The 14,557-nt window shown below is 37.3% G+C and overlaps 1 protein-coding gene across 4 annotated transcripts in view; it reads left to right on the top strand.

Annotated features, from left to right (window-relative positions):
* The window catches only part of Bank1 (B cell scaffold protein with ankyrin repeats 1), a 248,059-nt gene that overhangs the window by 26,965 nt on the left and 206,537 nt on the right, over positions 1 to 14,557 (top strand). For 3 of the 4 annotated variants that reach the window (XR_013052383.1, XM_042279976.2, XM_042279975.2), the window contains exon 2: positions 6,415 to 6,813. The exons of the other annotated variant lie outside the window; for it this stretch is intronic. Coding sequence is in view for 2 of the 3 variants with exons in the window: in XM_042279976.2 (XP_042135910.1) it covers positions 6,415 to 6,813 (399 nt within the window). In the remaining variant the exon portion in view is untranslated. The remainder of the gene's footprint in view (positions 1 to 6,414; positions 6,814 to 14,557) is intronic. 4 annotated transcript variants of the gene reach the window in all.

The following is a 14,557-nucleotide window of genomic DNA, read 5'->3' as shown; positions in this document are numbered from 1 at the left end:
TGCATGATCATCTTTGTAGCTGTGACAAGTTCCCCTCTGTGAGAGATCATCAGTGAAGAAGACCATATCTTCTCACCTCGTAAGGGTTAAATGAGTGAGTTCAGGACTAGTTGAACTTCAACAGGCTTGGAAGATACTAGTGTTAGAACCCTCTTGTAAAACCAGGAACTCCTACTGCAGGCTGTCATTACTGGTCTGAAGAATGGGGCCTGGGTCGTATCTCTGGCTCTATTTGGACATCCTAAATTGTCTGCAGGTCATTAGTAAATAACTACCAAAACTTGGTTCCCTGAGGGCTGAACCCTGTAGGATTCCAAGAGACTTTATACCACTGCCCCCTTCCTGTAAGACTCATTTCAAACAGGCCTATCAGTCACCTGGGCAGGAAAAAGTTTCTTGGGAAAAGCTGGTTGTTTTAGAAACTTTCCAAACTTACATAAAGCCTGACTAAACTGCGGATCAGCACAATGACAGCGTAGATCACTGTCCACTCTCAGTCCTTGAGAGTGTTATCTACAATAGACTATGTCCTGGGTGACTTGTCTGAATTCTCTTCATGGAAATCACAGGGCAGCCAAGGGGAGACCTGGTGACAGTGGATGTTAACTATTTAGTGGCCTCTGGGGGACACAGAAAGTTTCAATAAATAATTATTGAGAAAATTAAAGACCAAATGACTTGCAGGACTTCATCTATTAGGAAGAAAGGAATGATACTTAATGCTAATCTTAATTCTTTTGAAAATTAGCATAGAGAGGTTATTGACAAAGTACAAATCAAAAGTAAATGAAAATACCTACTCAGTTTTCATCATGAACAAAAGATGTTCAAAGAGTACTGAAAGATACTAAAGATTGCATCAATTTTTGCATACAATTTTAGTCACTAAATTCATTAAATTATTAAATATAAATTTAATACATATCTTCTCAATTTCAATAATAAATGGAGAAACAAAATAACGCTGTTTCTTCATTTATTATTTTTAATTGTATTTCACTAAAATTTCTCAGTTTATTTATTTACTTATTTATTTATTAGTTTCTTTGTTTATTGTGACACTTTGGATGGAACATAGAACTTGGGCATCCTAGGCTGCCTTTCTGCCAGAGAACCACCTCTCCAGCTGTTGATCACCACTTTGTGGGGCAATCCCAATGTCCTCAGTGTTGGTGTGAAGTCTACAAAGACGTGTACTCACCTCGTTTTTTGTCCTTTTTCTTATTTTCTGTATTTCCACGTCCTCTCTGTGGTCCTGCTGGATTGTGGTTGGATTTTATCTGTCATTTATTTTAATTTCCTGTATTTTGCACATGGAGCAAGGGCAAGTCATGTGCGCTGATAGCCATCAGTTCTCTTCCCTTTTGGTTCCTAACACGGGTCCTTCCCTTTGAAACCGAAGAACCAAAATCCCTTCCATGTTCCTTCCTTGTTCTCTTCCATATTGATACTATTTCTTTAAAATCACTTTTAATCTAAAGTATTTTTGACAGATATAAAAAAATTAAGTTGTATGTATTATGCATGCATGTGTTGTGTTATGACAAATAATACTATTTGTTATTTATGCATTTTGATGTTAGCCATTATATGCTGGCATCTATCTATTGGTATGCTATCTATGAATTTATATCATTTAGTCCACCTGACTTGCCTTATTCTCTAAGATAGTTTAATCTCAATTTGCAATTAACGACTAATCAGTTTTTATATTACTATGATCTTACACATTGACACCATTGACCCAAACAATATATGATTATTCTACTTTGTATTATAGCTTTTGTTTTGCTTTGCTTTTCTGGAATTAATTTTATTTAAGTTTTTCATTATATGTGCAAAATCTTCTCATGCAGCTGCCTTTGCATTTTAAAATCTCCTTTCAGCTGTGTCAAGCTTCTGTGATTACTACTCACAACTCCCAGGTTTTTCAATATCAATTATATAACTGTCTTAGTTTCTGTGGCTCTTGTTCCCAAAGCCCCTCAGTCATAAGAGTGACCAACCTCAGGGAATTCTGAATAGTTCCATCTCTAAACTTCCTTTTGCTACTTTTCTTAACTTACATGTGTGTTACACTTTAGTTAAGGTGCATTCTAAAACAGGGCATCATATTTTTCTGCTTGTGAGCACTTCTTACTATATATCTTACTATATATATCACCCTGGCTATATAGTATATATGTCTATAAAATAATACACATACTAAATACTTATTGATAATAAATCATAAGCACATTTATTTTAAAATAATTATTTTATATATGTATATTTATGATTTTTATTATTTATTACAAGCAAATCTGCATGCTAATCGATGTGATTATTGTTACGTAAGGAGTTAAATCTCAGCTGAATATTTGATACTTTAGATGCAGAGCATCTTTAATGTTTTTTGGAGTTTGTTGATATTTATAATCACTAATGCTGAGAACAACACAGGGGGAAAAATGGCAGAATAATGTTTAGAGAAACTTAAAAAATATTGAAAATTTTGTTTTAGTGACAAACTAAACTTTACCAAGTGACATTTCATGAAATTGAAGTCTACAACTCAAATAGTAATTTTTAAATTTAATCATCCCAATACAATACAAGTCAAAGGTATATTAATTTGATATGCACACTAAGGAATAGCAGCATAAAATATTAAAAGGCTATTTCCTACAATTAAACCTTTATGTTTATGTAGGAGAAGATAACGTGGTATGTACAGTAAACACTGCAGTTCATAATATGCCTCAGTCTGGAATCTGAGCTGTAATATTTCAGATAATGTGCATTGCTTTTACATTGTGTGACAGTATATATAGGACAAATTGTGTCTGTTGTGTGTTCAGAACCAAGTCTGCAGTGAAGTCACACAGCAACCTAGGAGCATGTGGCCAGAAACACCTCTGTTTCGGTGTGCATTTGATGTGGAATAGATTTTTGGTTGCCAGGAGTTCAGAAACCTCTTAACCCTTGTCATTTTGTATCCTAACCCTCCCATACAGGATCCTGACCCAGAGTTTAAGAAGCTGCAGTCAAAGCTATACAAATGAATTCCTTTCTCTATATGTATGTATTTATGTAACCCACACGTAGATCAAGACGGAGAGTAATCCCAAGCTCCAGCAGGTTTCCTCAGCCTGATCCACTAACCCTTGTCTCAGATATCCTTATCTGTGTCCAGTTGGATTAGAAATGTCCTTCTGCTGGGTGCACGCTTGCTAACTTCCCTCAGTGTTGTTCCCGCAGATCAATCTCTAGGTTTATCCATGTTGCTTGCAGCCAGGGCTCATTCCTTTTGTTGCTGCCCAGCACAGTATCTCATGGTATCAGTGTGCTAGAAGTCGATCTTCGAGAACTGCCTTATAATTCCCAGTCATCTGTTGGAGTTGCTCTGAAGACATTATACCAACTTTCTGCTTCCTCTTGTGGGAGACATTACACCAACTTTCTGCTTCCTCTTGTGAGTGGCTCACTTTTTCTTTCTGGATACAGAAAGAAATTTTATAATAACCGTTAAACTAAGGTCAATTTAATCAAGGTTTGCTTTCCTTAACAGTTTATTTTTTTTCCAATTGTCCACCATTGATTCATAAAACTGGTACCTAATATTCCTTATTCTGAGAATTTTTAAAAAAAATATTAAAAATCTTGGGCTGGTGAGATGGCTCATTGAGGAAAAATTCTTTCCACATAAAACGGACAACCTGAGTTTGATCCAAAACCGCAGATCCCATGGTAGAATGGAAGAACTCACTTCTGAAAGTTGTCTTCTCACTGTCAAGTGGTATGCATGCTGCATTCACACACATGCAACACAAGCACACATAAATAAAGTATTTATTTTTAATCTTTAAATATCTTTAAAGCTGTTACCAGCATATATTAAGTATATATGGGTTTCAGTGTAGCATTTTCATGAAATATGTACCACATTTTGATCACATTCACCCCCTTTCCTCACTTTTCTCTCCCTTCCATTGACCCTTTTCCTCTTAACAGCTAGAGCACTTCTAATTTAGAATATTTGTGTGTGTATTCATGTGTGGTGTAAGCACAGGTATATGTGATGTATGCAGATGTTCATGAGGATATGTTCACATATGCATATAGTTGTGCTTGTGTGTGTGAAGGTCAGAGGTATATGTAGAGTGTCTTTCTCAATAGTTTTCCACCTTACAGGGTCCCTTATTAAACCTGAAGCTCATAGGCTCAGCTAGACTGGCTCGTCTATGAGTTCCAAGGATCTGCCTGCCTCTACCTCTACAGTGCAGCGGTTACAGATGCCACATCAGCCTCTTTGGTTTTTGACATGGGTTCTGGAAATCATGTCCTCACCTTGCATAGCAGGCACTTCATCAACTGGGATATATCTGCAACAACTTTAAAATGACACAGTGTAACCTTTTCTCATGTTTCTGAAGTTCATGTCATCCACATACCCCTTTAAAATGACACAGTGTAACCCTTTCTCATCTGCATTTCTGGAGTTCCCATTATCCACATACCCCTTTAAAATGACACAGTGTAACCCTTTCTCATCTGCATTTCTGGAGTTTCTATTATCCATATTGAATCCTTTTCTTCTTTTTATCCACTTTATCATATTTTGCTACATTGCTTTAATTTTATTCTTTCTTAACATTTGCTATGCAGCATCCAGCTTTGTTTCAGGTTGGAAATTAAAACGTCACCCATTTCTAATCTAGTTATTACTTTTTAAATTTTTTTCTTGGATAATGTAGTCTTGATTTTTTTTTAAGTATGTCAAATTGCCTTCCAACACTTGTTTTATTCAAGCTACAATGATTTTTGTGCTCTAAAGGCCTGTCAGTTTCTCCCTTTATTATTTTCACTAATTTTTGTATAGTAAATTTTTATTGTGATGATCATTGTTATCGTTATTATTGTTTGACATAGTCCCATCCCTTAAAAAAAATGGTACTGCTAATATTTATTTTGCTCATATTTGTCTAAACAAAGGTTAGACTTTCTATTTTAGTATGGAGAGGAAAATATCCCTTTGCATTTTCTTCATCTTATTTGTTGCTTTTAAATGACTGGCTTCTCATCTGCTTCATATGGTCTGAAGGAAAGGGGTCAACAGTGGTTATTGTTGGCATAGCGGCTGCCCCTGAATCTACTGTTTGAACAACTGACCGCGGTTCCATGATCACTGCCCCGCTAGGCTGAGACATCCCGCCACAACTGCCACTGCCTCTGCAGCCAAATGTAGTTTTTAACTAAATCTCTATTATTCCATTTTACCAATATAGACACAGGAGTCAGATACTGGGGTGAAAACCTGCTAGCTCAGAGAGGCCAAAAAGCAACCAGCTGACCTTCCTCCTTAGCTGCGGGCACAGCAGGAGAGAATATCCTTTTTGCCAGAGATCCCAAACCAAAAAATGACTGCCACACTCAAAGGCCCTCCCTACTACTTCCTGTGCATTTCTCTACCTATTTTCTGGACTCCCTCTAATTCTCTATGGCTACTTCCTGTCAACTAGTTGCTGGTTCCACCCCTTGACCCAAGGTTTTATTCAATTAATGCAAACTCTGAGTTCACAATGTGATCAAATATCCTGACAACAAAGGGTGGTTTGTGAAGTTTTCTGCAGCTGGAAATCTTGGGTGGTCTTTGTAATGTCTTCTGCAAGGTGCCCTCTCCTGCTGTGGAGAGGTTGGATTCATGAACTTTGATTTCTCAGACTCAACTTTGAGCCTGGCTTGTAGGATCTTGACACAGAAGCCCTGTGATGAGGTGAAAGGTAGGAAAGAGATAAGAGTTTTGGGGCTCTGATTCCTCATCAATCTTGGCTTGAGTGGGAGACAGATCTTAGTTCTGTATTGGCCTATGAGAAACTTCTATTTATTTCAATAATAGCATTTTATTATTTTAAATTTTAATATATGTTGTTAATATGTGTATTATATGTCTTATATGTATAGAAGTGGGAGTTCACAGGCCACAGCAAATGTGTGGAAGTCAGAGGACAATTTATGGGAGTCAGTTCTCTACTTGCAGGGTGTGGGGCCTAGGGATTAAGCTCAGGTCTTCAGGATGGCAGCAGACATCTTTACCCAGTAAGCTATCTCACCAGCCAAAAGCTTCTTACGTTCTGAAACATGATTGCACCACCTTCTTTTTTGGTTTTCACTGTTAAGTTCCTCCACGTAAATAAATTTTGTTGCATTGATTACTGGGGAGTCACATTTTGTGCAGTGAGTAGGAGAAGACTTGCAAGGCGAGGACTGTGTTATATCTCATTTATTTTTTAAAATGGAGGATAGTAACATTTTACAACTATAAGAAAATTAGCATGTTTCCTAAACTGTGTATTTCAAGTTTAAAGGATAATATAACCTGCTGTTATCTTTCTGACTATAAGAAAAATAAAACATTTTTTTCTCTTTTCCCAGGAAATGCAAAAGACATTCTACTGATACATGAAGAAGATGCTGAGGAATGGGCTCTGTACTTGCAAGAAATATTTATACATATTGTAGAAAGAGAAGCAATCCTTTTATATCCCTTGTGGAGTTTCTCTTCTTCACATTTGGAATTGCTAAACTTAAATGCTTACAAATGTAAACTTCTGATCTTATCTAATAGTCTACTTAAAGACCTAACACCAAAGAAATGTCAATTTCTAGAGAAGATACTTGACTCACCAGAAAGTGTAGTGACTCTGCTTTGTGGCATGGAGAGCTCAAGACCTCTCTTTCAATTATTATGTATCCCTGGAAGCAAATGGGAGATCTCAACAGAGCAGGAGCCTGAGGACTACATCTCTGTCGTCAGACAGATCTTATACAGAGGTAGGAATGACAAATTGTCTTTGTTGGTTTTTAAATGTTTATTTGCTTAGGTTTTGCAATGGAAGGGCTGAAGAGGTTAGCCCAATGGTTAAGAGCACTGGCTGTAGCTAGAGAGTTTTCTCTCTGGGTCCCGCCAAGCCCTGGCAGTCCAACAGCCCACTTATAAAATAAACACACAGATGCTTATATTATTTAAACTGTTTGGCCTAATGGCTCAGGCTTCTTGTTAACTGTTCTTACATCTTAAATTAATCGATTTCTATTAATCTATACTTTGCCACGTGGCTCGTGTCTTACCAGTACCTTACATCTTCCTTGTCATGGCGGCAGCTGGCAGTGTCTTCCTGACTCAGCCTTCCACTTCCCAGAATTCTTTTCCTCCTTGTCCCACCTATGCTTCCTCCTGCCTGGCTACTGGCCAATCAGTGTTTTATTTATTAACCAATCAGAGCAACCCATTTGACATACAGAACATCCCATAGCAACTGGCTGCCCACTCTTCCAAAGGACCCAAGTTCAATTCCCAACACCCACATGGCAATTCACTGGTCTGTAACTCCATTTCCAGGGAATTCAACACCCTTTTCTGACCTCAGGGGACACCAGGCACACACATGGTTTACAGCTATACATACAGAAAAATCACCTATGTACACAAAATAAAATGACAATTTGCCTTAAGTTTTGCAATTTAAATTTTATAAACATCTGATATAAGGCTAAGATTAGAACATGGATGCCAAGTTCACCTATGCTTTGTCTGGTCTACTAAATGCATTAAGGTTCTTCATTTTTAGCTTTATTCCAGTGAAAACTTAGCATCTGTTCTAAAAATGGCTAATGCATGTGTGTGTGTGTGTGTGTGTGTGTGTGTGTGTGTGTGTGTGTGTATGTATGTATGTGTATGTGTATGTGTATGTGTGTGTGTGTGTGTGTGTAATTATATACATTCCTTCAGGCAACTTGGATGAGACTATGATGGCACAAGCAAGCTATGCTATGCTATTTGCCAGTTTGTTTCTGAAGTATAACATCTGGCATAAGTGGCAAAGCCTGAACTACTGCTGTCTACACTCATGTTGTTACCAGTCAACAACAGTTGAAAGTTTGAAGGCTTCAGTTAGAATGCAGAGCTTGTGTTGTTCTTATAATTGCAGGATATATTATTACAGAATGAAATACTGTTATTTTCAGGTATTTTCAATGGTAAATTTAATTTTAAGCATACAGCCATGATATAAAGAATAGAACACACAAGTCCTTATTCATCACCTAATGGCATTCCTGTGCAATAGTCAAGTTCTGGCACTAATGTCATTGAAGGACCCCCCTCTGCAGTGCTCTGCTGTGTCACTGAGAGTGCTACATTCAGTTGCTTCCTTGGTTTCTCAACCTGCACATGGCCTTCAAACACCCAGCTTTGTGGCTATGGTTTTGCCTCTTACAGGGGAAAGGTGGGGTTATTATTTCATACTGGTCTTATTAGATGTCAAGGTTAGCTGTTTTTCTTGGAACATATTTTTGCATTCTCTCATGATCCCCTCTCTCTCAGGCCCTGTCTCTACTTTTGTCCCTTAATGGATCAAACGTCTCTTCTTTAACACATGACCATTTGTCCACCCCAGGTGGGTTACTATTCTTTAGAGTTATGGCCTCAGAGTTTCTCAGGTCTCTCCAAAGAAGTCCAGACTGGCTGTTTCTCCCACTTGGCCCACACCTGCCTCTAAAACTCATTTATCTTTTGTCCACACAAACTATGGCTTTGCCATCCTTTCCTAGCATAGGCAATGACATTCATCATCAGAGCAGCAATGCAACAACAACCTGTGACCTTTAACCATTTCCAAACATGGTTCTGCACATGTTACAGTTCTGTAAATTGAGGGAACACTCCTCATCCCTTCTCAATATTCTCAACAAGGTCATTATCTGCCGCTGCTGCACTTGGGGACCACAGTATTTAAACAAGGCAAGCAAGACAAAAATCCCTGTTTTCTAGTACTCTGGCCTTTACAAATTCAATATATTTTTGTGTGTATATGTGCATTGTGAGCACATGTTTGTATATGTATGTATAGGTCATATGCACATATGTGTGCAGGCTAGAGATCAACACCAAGTGTCTCCCTCTATCACTCTTCACATTTTTTTTAAGCAGAATGTCTCATTAAACCATAAATTCATCAATCTGGCTTGTTAGCCAGTTAGAACCAGGGATCTGCCTGGCTCCACCCTCACCCCCCCAGGCTGAGATAACAGATATATCCTGCTGTGCACAAATTCTATGTGAGTGCTGGAAATCCAAACTCCAGCCTTCATGTTTGTGTGTCAGGCACAGTACCATTTCCCTAGCGATCAAATTAACTATTTTTAAAGTCTGTTTTAGTTATCTGTTATTCCACAACAACCCTCTGTAAAACTTAGCTATTTAAAACCATAAATGAGGATTGCACACCCGTTAGTAAAGTCCAGGAAGTGAGGCATGGCTAAGCAGAGTTATGGTCCAGAATACGCTATGAGGCTACACTGGAGGTGTTTAGAGTTGTAAACATCTGAAGGATCTGGTGTGTGTGTATGCCTGTGCTTATATGTATGTGTATATGTGTATATGTGCATATGTTTATGTGATTGTGTATCTGGGTGTGTGTTTGAATTTATAGGGGGATCTTGGAACACAGCTTTCATTGCTGACTATTTCCCATCATCTGTGGTTGGCTAAAAGTCACCCATAAACACTCCTCAAGGAGTTCCCTTAGAAGCAATATTTTCAAATTCTACCATATTCAAAATCTTTTGTCTCTTGCCTTACACTTGAAGTACAATTTGACTCATGAGAATATTACTCATATTCTCCTTTATTCTACAATTATAGAACATTGAGATTTTTATTTGTCTCCTAAGCAAAGGGTCCTTTATTCATAGATCACCTAGTGGTTCACTATAATAGCACTCCATCATTCCATGTTCTGGATTACTTACCCTAGGGGCGTGCTTTCTGGTTTTGTTTTTCCCCATGTTCTCAAATTTATTTCAGAAGCAGTTTCTTGAGTTCACATTTAAAATTTTTATTCTAGCTTATTATTGTGGTTTTATTTTTCAAGAATTAAAATTTAAGTGTTTATGGTATTTGTGATACACTCTTCTCACTCGAATTCTTTCTGACTTTTTAGAATCTAATTAATTTCATTTGTATTTTGGATAGTTGCTGCTTCTTTTTGGGCACCTCACTTTCTCTTTTTTACTTCTAATTTCCTTTTAAGTTTTATTGTATTTTTTTCTTTGCTCATCTGTAGCGTGAATTCAAATTGGTCTTAATAATAAAAACCCAGAGTCAGATATCAGGGTGAAAGCTGAAAGATCAGAGAAGCAGAGCCGCCAGCCACTAGAACAACTTCTTGCCTCTAGGAAACCTCAGACTGAAAGGGGGCCAAGCTCCTATCTCTACCCTGTCTTACCGCTTCCTGTTTCCTCCTCCCAAGGGCTAGGATTAAAGGCCCATGCCTCCCAAGAACTGGGATCAAAGGCATGAGATCCCAAGCACTGGGAATAATGTGTGTGCCCCACTGCCTGGCCTCTAGTGGCTAGCTCTGCACTCTGAACTCCAGGCAAGCTTTATTTGTTAGAGCACAAACAAAATATCACCACACCCATCCATTTGGCTTGATCACAGTCATCTCTTGATCTGTCTTGGTCACCTCTCCTTGATACCTTGCACTTCTGTCTTAGGAAACCAATTTAAAAATAATATTATTCTTTACACATCAAAAGTTCATGGTGAAATGTTTGACAACCGTAATCCTACTGGCTCTCCTCGTCACTCTCCCTTCTTGCCTCTCTCTTTCAGTACTTTTCCAGTACATTAATCTTTTTAATTTTGCAGAAAAAAATGTAATTGAAAAGTTATGAGTAAATCTAAATAAAACGCATATAAATTATGAATATTGCATGCTACTTCTCCTAAGGCAGAACAGTAAGGATTAATGGCAGAATTTTAAGTGATTCTTCACACCCATAATTTCTACTGTTTCTGAATAACTCATTGGGCCATTTATCTCTCTGTCTCTGTCTCTCTCTATCTCTGTCTCTCTCCTCTCTTTCTCTCTGTCTCTGTCTCTTCTTCTCTCTCTGTCTCTGTCTCTCTGTGTCTGTGTGTGTGTGTGTCTGTCTGTCTGTCTGTGCAGGTGCATGCCTACTATGGTGAGTTTGTAGAGATCAGAGGACAACTCTTGGGAGTTGAAATTAAATTATTTTTTTTATAGCTTTTAGGATAAAATCTTCTATTTATAGATAGCACACCACTTATTTGAAGCTACTATTAACCCTGATTTTCCTACATTCAAGTCTTAGACTTTGAATTTTTTAGAGTAATATACCAAATGGGAATATTAGAAAATTTGTAGGAAATAAGACAAATGCTGTATAGAGAAGGCTTTTGAATTATTGTCAGTTAATAACTTCTGGGGGAAAAAGACTCAACTTTTAAGGGTGTGATCCAAGTGGCATCACACATTGTAGTGATAAAACAAAGAAGCAAACCATGGAAGGAACTTGAGAGGGGGTGGAAGAATGGGGATGATTCTGGGAGGGATTAGAGGAGGTGCAGGGGATAAATACGATTCATTGTATGTACATGTGAAATTCGCAATGAATTATATATCTGTATTTAAAAGGCTGCTGAAATATAATGTATTTGTCAGAGATACAGGATGAAACCAGGAAGTGGGCACCGTTTGGGGCATACATGATTTTTATGCAGTTGACTGGTCCACTTCACATGCCTAACAGTCTGTTTAGTGATTTGTTTGCTCTGAGATGCTTCCTTAGTGGTCTATGTGTTTTATGTTTCATATCACCATTAATATTGAATATGTAATGCCTGGTTTTTAAAACAGAAAACAATACAAAATGGGTAAAACAGGACAAAAGATGTGGAATTCAATTCCTACTCTCCATTTTCGCCTTTCCTTCACCCAATAGAGAAATTGCACCAGAATAAGGAAGAAATCTTTTATTCAGAACATGCTGTGATAAAAAGGATAATAAAAATGCCAGGGAAGTCATGAAAATAATTAAATGTTTAATATATTCACACAGACAGAGAAAAATCACAGGAAATTTTATAAAGTTTAATGAAAGAGAAAGATATTTAATAATTATAATACTCAGGCAAAGTTTATAATTTTAAAAAGTTAAGTGGTGATTCATGTTTGATCTGAGTATTTTATTTCCTTTTAAGAAATTAAGAAAACTAAATTTCCTGTCTCCCTAATTCCCAAATAGAGACTCACACAAACCCATGTGAGCTTCCTCTTCACTGATTTAGGCCACATGGACCGCATTTTTCATTTTGCCTGTTTGTTTCTTCATTTGCTTTCGGTTCGGCACATAAAATTTTAGAATTTCTATGCTTCATGCATCATTGTTTATACATAATATATATGTATACATATATATTTATATCAAAGTTAGAAAAATCCAGCAACTTTTTTTATTTAGTCTTTTATTTTTTTTAAAGAATTTCACATAAGTACTACATTTATGTAATATCTGTCCTCACTCCTTTCTCCTATTCCTTCTGTGCCCCCACCACTCACTCTGAAATCTATGACCTCTTCTTTAATTATTATTGTTGGACACACACTCACCCATACTGATATATATATATATATATATATATATATATATATATATATATCCTGCTAAATTAACTTAATGTTATTCATAAGCACAAAACACTACTGTATACATACACTTATATATATTGCTTATGTATTTTTGAATAAAATATGTTTAGTGCTGACTGCTTTGGATTAGGTAACCTACAAGGGGACTTGTCCCTGCGGAACAGTGAATCTCTTGATGTCAGCAGTCATCAATAACTTATAATTCTTCATCCAGGGATAGGGCCTTGTGTCATGCAGCCTATCCTCATTGACATATCAGCTGGTGTTGTCATTGTGTTGGTCTTGTTTAGGCAACCATATTGTTTAGATTTTATGAGTTTGGTTTCCCTATTAAAAATACTATCTCATACAAAAGTCTTAGTCTTCTGGATCTTATCATCTTTCTAGCCCTCATCCCTGATGTTTCCTGAGACTTAGGTCAATAGAGTCTCTTTGAAGATTTGTCACTTAGGGTTGGGCACCCCATGGTCAATTGTTCTCTGCATTTTGACTAGTTTTGGATTCCTGTAATGGTCTCTGCCTATAACAAAAAGCTTCTTTGGTGAGGGGTGAGAGCTCCACTTATCTGTGGGTATAAGAATGCGTATTTAAAAATGCAGTTAGAAATTTTACTGACTTAGGAAAATGGCAATAGTAGCTTTTCTTTGAGTTAGTATCCAGAACCTCACCAATCACAAGTAGTTGGGTAGGTCCTCCCATTTTAGTGGACCTTAAGTCCAACTAGATGGCTGTTGGTTGTCCATGAGACATGTGTACCACTTTTGCACCCATGGGATATCTTGCTGTACTGTTCATTTGTGTGTTTGTAGACCTTTCTGCTAAATAGACCTATTGATTCTTTTTCTTCCCTTAGCAGCTTACAAAGCACATTCAGATCCTATGAAGGGTATTCCTCAGGAAGGAGTCTTCCATCTTTATTTCACCTCAATTCCTTCAAATCCTAGATCTCAAAAATGTACTGTCTTCAAGAATGGGATCTTCCTCAATCTCTTTCTACAGAGAATAAATGTTCCCATTTATAAATTTTCACATCTTTGGTTATTCCTAGATATCTTTGGAGGCTATTGTTAATGGGAGTGTGCCTGTGTTCTCTTTGTCAGTGTGTTTGTTGTGGGTATTTAGAAAAGCTACTGATTTTTGTAAGTTGATTTTTATATCTTACCATTTGCCAAAAACATAATAGACATATTACAGAAAACTCAAGATCAAATGAAAATGGAATTGAAAAACTCAAAAACATAATTATAAAACACAGAGGGAAAGCCTTATAAGTAGAATGGACCAAGTAGAAATAGATTATCAGGAATTAAAAATGAAGTAGATAAACTGGATAAATGGGTGATGAGGCTCACGACTTGTCTGAAGGGAACAGTGTTATAATGGTATGTCTAGATATTAGTATCTGGATTTGTCTATGTGATTATTTGATTTAAGATCTGAAATATGAAAGACAGTCATTATACTTCTTGTGGTCCTTCCCAATTGTCCTGGCTGGTTTTGTCAACTTGACACAAGATAGAATCATTTGAGAAGAGGGACACTCAACTGAGAAAATGAGTCTATAAGACTTTCCTGTGGGCAAGTCTGTAGGGTATTTTCTTAATTAGTGCTTGATGTGGGTGGTGTCATCCCCAGGCAGGTAGTGTTGGGGTGTATATGAAAATGGGCCAAGTAAGCCATGAGAAGCAATTCAGTAAGTAGCTTTCTCCTGTGGGTTCTGCTTTGGTTCCTACCTCCAGGTCCCTTCCTCATGATCATGTTTGTACTTCCTTTGAGGGTAGACTATGATGTGAAACTGAAAACAAAATATAACCCTTTTCTCCCCAAGTTGATTTTAGTCATGATGTTTTATTACAGCAATAGAAACCCTAAGACACCTCCCCTCCAGGAAAGACTTGATCAGGCTCCTGTGCAGCCTCCTTCTGCTCACCCTGGACTTTTTACCCTTTCACACTAGCCTTCCAAGTTCTGTCACTTCAATGTGCTTAATTTCTTCAGTCTACAATTGGACGTCATTGTTTCCCATCTTGTAATCTGAAGGTTTCTCTGGTCCTGCCAAG

This window comes from Peromyscus maniculatus, chromosome 6 (genome assembly GCF_049852395.1).
Source record: "Peromyscus maniculatus bairdii isolate BWxNUB_F1_BW_parent chromosome 6, HU_Pman_BW_mat_3.1, whole genome shotgun sequence".
In the NCBI taxonomy this organism is placed as follows: domain Eukaryota; kingdom Metazoa; phylum Chordata; class Mammalia; order Rodentia; family Cricetidae; genus Peromyscus; species Peromyscus maniculatus.
Note: the sequence above shows the minus strand (reverse complement) of the source record. Positions and strands in the feature narration are given on the sequence as shown.